Source organism: Corvus hawaiiensis, chromosome 18, assembly GCF_020740725.1.
Source record: "Corvus hawaiiensis isolate bCorHaw1 chromosome 18, bCorHaw1.pri.cur, whole genome shotgun sequence".
NCBI classification, from domain to species: Eukaryota; Metazoa; Chordata; class Aves; order Passeriformes; family Corvidae; genus Corvus; species Corvus hawaiiensis.
Window position 1 is genome coordinate 3,425,350 of NC_063230.1, and position 6,000 is coordinate 3,431,349.

The 6,000-nt window shown below is 56.2% G+C and overlaps 1 protein-coding gene across 3 annotated transcripts in view; it reads left to right on the forward strand.

Moving 5' to 3' along the window:
• The window catches only part of POLE (DNA polymerase epsilon, catalytic subunit), a 31,807-nt gene extending 27,246 nt beyond the window's left edge, over positions 1-4,561 (forward strand). Inside the window, exons 38-48 of one of the 3 annotated variants that reach the window (XM_048323146.1) lie at positions 430-634; positions 1,044-1,217; positions 1,478-1,603; positions 1,989-2,121; positions 2,233-2,407; positions 2,497-2,628; positions 2,737-2,930; positions 3,136-3,336; positions 3,615-3,740; positions 3,863-3,952; positions 4,125-4,561. In XM_048323146.1, the coding sequence (XP_048179103.1) occupies positions 430-634; positions 1,044-1,217; positions 1,478-1,603; positions 1,989-2,121; positions 2,233-2,407; positions 2,497-2,628; positions 2,737-2,930; positions 3,136-3,336; positions 3,615-3,740; positions 3,863-3,952; positions 4,125-4,280 (1,712 nt within the window). In that variant the 3' untranslated portion in view covers positions 4,281-4,561. Of the gene's footprint in view, positions 1-429; positions 635-1,043; positions 1,218-1,477; positions 1,604-1,988; positions 2,122-2,232; positions 2,408-2,496; positions 2,629-2,736; positions 2,931-3,135; positions 3,337-3,614; positions 3,741-3,862; positions 3,953-4,124 lie in introns of those variants that run through there. The other 2 variants (XM_048323147.1, XM_048323149.1) reach the window with 2 other exon arrangements.
• Positions 4,562-6,000: the final 1,439 nt, after the last annotated feature.

The following is a 6,000-nucleotide window of genomic DNA, read 5'->3' on the forward strand; positions in this document are numbered from 1 at the left end:
AGGGAGGGCTCACCTGTAACATGTGCAGGCATCAAAATGGGGATTCTTTACTAGTGACCAATGACAGCAGCACTTGGCAGACCACCTGCAATGTGTCAGCCCAAGAACAGCTCACCTGGTCATCCCTGGTGACGCTGGGACATGTCTTTCTTAGGCAGCTTGAGTGTAATGAGTTCTCCTGAGGTCCACTGTTGCAGCTTCCAGGAAGAACAGTGGTCCCCAGAGGGTCACTAGGTCCAAGCCTTGTTGAAAGACAAGGCTCAGTCAAGACCTATGAAGGTCCAGTCATGCCTATGAAAGCATTTCTGCTCTGAGTGCAGCAGCACCTATAGATCACCCCATACCTGTGAAAAGCACTTCTGGCAGCAGCAGGGAGGATGTTCCTGGTCCTTTCCCCACCTCCCTGCTGACAGTTGTGTCTGCTCTTAGTGTGTCTGGAGCTGGACATCCAGAGCCTGGCTGTGAACACCGTGTTGCAGTCCCACCACGTGAACGACATGGAAGGAGGCTCCAGCATGAGCATTAGCTTCGATGTGATTCAGCAGGCATCCCTGGAGGACATGGTGACAGGGAACCAAGCTGCCAACATCCCAGCCAGCTATGATGAGACTGCCCTCTGCTCGAGCACTTTCAGGTGTGGCTTGAGAAACAGCAGGAGGTAGAGCAGGTGGTCTCCATCCTGGCAGGTCCCCTCAGGGTCCTGCTACATTCCTTCCTGGCTTTAGCCTTTCCTGAGCAATAGGGCTTGTAGGGTGCTCTAAGTATAAATCCAGGCCTCGAGTGCATGGCAGGCATCTTCTCCAACACATTGGAAGATCCTCAGAGCTGCCTGGTGCCTCAGCCAGCAGATGTGTGGGGATGTTGCTTTCTCCTCTGTTCACGATCCACCAGGTTATAGAGCCAGCCACGTATTTACCCTGTGGCTCATGTGCTGAGGGCTGAACAAGGGAGTTCCTGCTCTAAATCCACTAGTGTGTCTGTAAACACATCTGTGTCAGGAACGGGTGGCTGGTGGGGTGATGCTGATCTCTGCTCACTGGCAGGATCCTGAAGAGCATGGTGGTGAGCTGGGTGAAGGAGATAACGCAGTACCACAACGTCTATGCAGACAACCAGGTCATTCACTTTTACCGCTGGCTCCGCTCTCCTTCCTCCCTGCTCTATGACCCGGCGCTGCACCGCACACTCCACAACATGATGAAGAAGCTTTTCCTGCAGTAAGTGAGGCCTGAAGTGTGCCAGGCTGGTGGATGGGGAATGGAGAGGTGTGATGTTAGTGACCAGGATGCTGGCACCCACAGTGATCTTCCAGAGAGGTGGGCAGTAGGGTGGACCTCATCTTCTTTGGGTGATTTCCCTTGCGCAGTGTTGCTGCATGTTGACTCCAGCTGATAGATCAACACATCCCCTGTGGGTTGCATCTGCCCCTCGGGCATTGCTTTCCCACCCGCCAACCTCACCCCATGTCCTGCTGCAGGCTGGTAGCCGAATTCAAGCGCCTGGGCTCCTCTGTGGTCTATGCCAACTTCAACCGCATCATCCTGTGCACCAAGAAGCGGCGCATTGAGGATGCCATCAGCTACATGGAATACATCATCAACAGGTAGGGTGCACCTGGAGACGGGGCTCCTGGGTGGTGGGGCTGGGGCAGGGCTCAAGGCCAGGGAGGAGGATGCTGACTTTTTGTCTTCTGATGTGCCTCAGAACTGAACTTATTACTTTTTTTGGCAAAGCTATTGAAGGGACAAAGCTTCCCAGTTTTCCTGCTGTCATGCCTGGAGTAGTGATCTGTCCTTAGCTGTCCTCTATTAGGCAGCATTCCAAGAACACTCATACAGAACCAAGTGTCCTTGGGCATGACTTCCCCTGGCAGGGGTTGGATGGGAAAGGGGACACCCCTCTCTCCTGGCCAGCACCACCTCCCCACAGTGTCCCATGGAGAAGAGATAGTGCTGACACAGGGACTGACTGTAGTTTCCTTCCTCCAGCATCCACTCCAAGGAGATCTTCCACTCTCTGACCATCTCCTTCTCCCGCTGCTGGGAGTTCCTGCTCTGGATGGACCCAGCAAATTATGGAGGTATCAAGGGAAGAGTGGATTCTCGCATCCACTATGGGGAGGTAAGAGATGGGAAGCACCCTGTCAATTGGGAGCAGGGTGCTGAGGTTGAGCAGAGTAGGGAAGTGTTGGCTGGGCATGAGAGACTGCTGTGGTATCTCTGGGTCCCCCAGACGGACACCAGCAAGAGGCAGGCATTGGAGGAGGACAGCGAGGAAGAGGAGGAGGAGGTAGCGAGGGAGGAAGGGGAGCCAGATGTGGAGGAGCTGCTGGAGAACAGCTGGAACATTGTGCAGTTCCTGCCCCAGGCCGCCTCCTGCCAGAGCTACTTCTTGATGATTGTATCAGGTGAGCAGTACTGGGAGATGCTGAGATCATTATGCCCCCCCCAGTGCCAGCTCTAGGCAGGAGCTGGAGCCTTGCCTGTCTCTTCCCAGCCTACATTGTGGCTGTGTACCACAGCATGAAGGAGGAACTGCGGCGTAACACCCCTGGGAGCACCCCCATCAAGAGGAGGAGCACCAGCCAGGTGTCCCAGGAGGCTCTGGGGGAGCTGGGGGCCATGCCTGGTGAGTGCCAAGCCCCAGGGCAGCCCTGCTGCAGGCAGAGAGCCACCCACCTTGCTTGTCCCTGTGTGCCATCAATCAACTCAAACACTCTCTGCTTCATCCCTCTAGGCATGATCACCTTCTCACAAGATTATGTGTCCAATGAGCTCACCCAGAGCTTCTTCACCATCACCCAGAAGATCCAGAAGAAGATGGCTGGTTCCCGCAATGCCACAGAGCCCTCAGACATGTTCCCAGTCCTCCCTGGCTCCTACCTGCCCCTCAACAACCCAGCTCTGGAGTTCATCAAATACGTTTGCAAGGTCAGTGGGGGTGGGCCAGGCCCCTTGGCTGAAGGATTGGGATCTGGACTGAAATTCTGGTCCTTGTCCATTGCTGCAGCTTTTCCCAGGAGGGATCTACAACGAGTTTATTGTGCCCTAAATCCATATGAGGGTCATAAGGATCTGAACTGCCCTGTTGAGAACAGTCTCTGCTAGTAGGCTCAGCTGGCTCTTATCCTTGTAGGTCCTCTCCCTGGATGCTAACATAACCAACCAGGTGAACAAACTACGCCGGGACCTGCTGCGCCTCATTGAGGTGGGCGAGTTCTCAGAAGCAGCCCAGTTTCGGGACCCTTGCCGCTCCTACGTGCTTCCTGAAGTCATCTGCAGGAACTGCAACTTCTGCAGGGACCTGGACCTCTGCAAGGACCCTGCCCTCTCCCAGGTGCAGCCTGTTTCCTAGGGACAATAGAGGCTCCAGTACAACAGTGCTAGAGGCCAGTCCATCACCTTACCTACTTTATTTCCCCTTTGTTTTGTAGCTCTGCCTGCTGCCCATGATTGCCCTCACCTAAAGCCAGTTTTCTGTTCATCTTTTCTAGCTGCCTGTGATGGGTCTGAGCATGCTTGGGCTTTGGCTTATGTTCTGTCCTCTCCACAAACAAGTTCCACCATCCCAGTGCATGGGACTTGTGGTGCTCACCTCCCTCTCTTTGCCCCTAGGATGGGTTGGTGCTGCCCAGCTGGGTCTGCCCCAGCTGCCAGGTGCAGTACGACACCGATGCCATCGAGACAGCACTGGTGGAAGCCCTGCAGAAGAAACTTATGGCCTTCGTGCTGCAGGACCTGGTAAGCACAGGGATCCCCCCCCCCTTTTTTTGTGGTTGTCTGAGCCTCAACACATTGAATTTGCCACTGGCAGAGGGGCTTGGCCTTATCTCCTGACCCACCTGAACCTCCTTGGCCTTCAGGTGTGCAAGAAGTGTCATGGCGTGAAGGAGACGCACATGCCCGTGTACTGCAGCTGTGCTGGAGACTTCACTCTCACCATCTCCTCCCAGGTACTTCAACACCTGCCCAGCAGCTCAGTGAGGGGCCCTAAGGTGCCCTGTGCCTCCTGTGCCTCTGCACATCCTCTGCACATAACTGCACATCCCCTTTCCCCTGGCACCTGCTGAGCTGCCCTCTGGCCAGCCCTACCTAGCCACTTCATCAGAGCCCCTGGCTGCCCAGGATGGATTCTGGGCAGCCTCCTTCCCTCCCTGTTCTCCCCAGGCCTTTATGGACCACGTCGGCGTCTTCCAGAACATCGCCCGGCACTATGGCATGGCCTACCTGCTGGAAACCATTGAGTGGCTGCTGCACACCAACCTCCAGCTCCAGCGGTGAGGGCTGGGCTGATCTTCCTGCCTTCTCCATGCTCTCACATCCATGGAGAGTGGTACTGGAGCCCTTGGCCATGAGCCAGACCCCAGAGACACCGCACACCCCTCCTGCAGTGAGGGAAGGGAGACAGAACCGTGCTTGGGACTGGGCTGTCTTTGCCCCCAGCTGCCTGGTGGGGGACTTGGGGCTTTCCAGTGGCTGGAGCTGGGCTCCACAGGTCTGTGCTTGGCCCCTGGTGTGGTTTTAATTTTCAGTTTCTGTAAATAAATGGGTGGTAGAAGGCAGGTGTAGTTTTTGGCGAGGGAGGAATCAGGGGCTGTTGGTGCCAGTGGCTGTGGTACCACCTGTGGCCTGTGGCATACTGGTGGCTGTGGTACCACTGGCTTCACCCCATCCTCAGCCCAGCCCTTGCCAGCATGAGGCAGGCAGTGTCCACAGGTGCTGCCCATACCTGCCAGCAGGTCCTGCCTGTGGGCAGCTGTCTGCAGTGGGGTGACTTCCCTGTGCTAATGCGCTTGGGCAGGCTTGGCCCGAGCGCTTGTCAGCTCTCATTAAGGTATTAGTGGGTCTGTCCAGTGAGGTGGGGGGCCTGAGACTCTATACACATCCCTGCAGCAGGACCAGCAGCCCATGGCTGGAGGCTGTACATGTCCCCACCATGGCAGTGTGGGGCTGGAGAATGGGGACACAGCCACCAGCTCTGACACCCGTGTCCCTCCATTCCACCACAGTGAGCAGCCCTAGGCAGGGTTTATTGACAGCCTGGGGCTGGCAGTGGTGGCAGGTGGGCTGTAGGACATGTCTCACTTCTCCATGTGTATGCTCCTCATGGAGGCAGAAGGTCCCTTAGAACTGGGGGCTACTGATGGTTTCTGGCAAAGCACGCATTATCCACCCTGCCACTGTGACCCTTTCCTGCTGTGGTGGTACCTGGAGAGGGATGGGATGGGATGGGATGGGATGGGATGGGATGGGATGGCCTGAGGCTGGAGCAACCACACAGTCATGTACCCCCACTGAAGAACCATCTGAGGAGAAGACCAATGGGCACTGTGATGATGGTGGGACAGGGCCATCACCTGTAGTTGTAGCCAGGGAAGCCAAAGTCGTTCAGGGTGGAGGTAGTAGGAGGAGGAGCATGGGCTGCACTGGCTGGTCAGACAGGTCCAGTTTGCACTTATGGCTGATGATTACACTGACCCCACACAGCAGCAGGGACCGTCAGCCCTCAAATGCCATGGGTACAGCATCCCAAAGGGCACAGGCCCACCACAGCCATAGCCTCTTTGTGGGCATGGCACCAGGACCTTTTGGGCACCTCAATACAAGAAGATACAGAACCTGAGGGAACAGGTGGAGCTGGGCCAGGGCTCAGGCTGGAGATCAGGGAAAGGTTCTTCACCCAGAGGCTGCTGGGCACTGCCCAGGCTCCCCAGAGAATGGGCACAGCCCCGAAGCTGCCAGAGCTCCAGAAGTGTTCGGACAACATTCTCAGGATGTCCAGAGTGGGACTGTTGGGAGGTCTGTGCAGGGCCAGAAGTTGAACTGGATGAGTCTTCTGTGTTCGTTCCAACTCAGGATATTCCATGATTCTATGAAAAGCATTGACGGGGTGCCAAGGAACAGCTCGAGTCCTTGGAGGATCCCAAAAAGGGGGAAGAGCTCTGGGCTGGGCAGACATGGAGGCAGGATGGAGCAGCACTGCGGTTTTGCTGGGATGGGT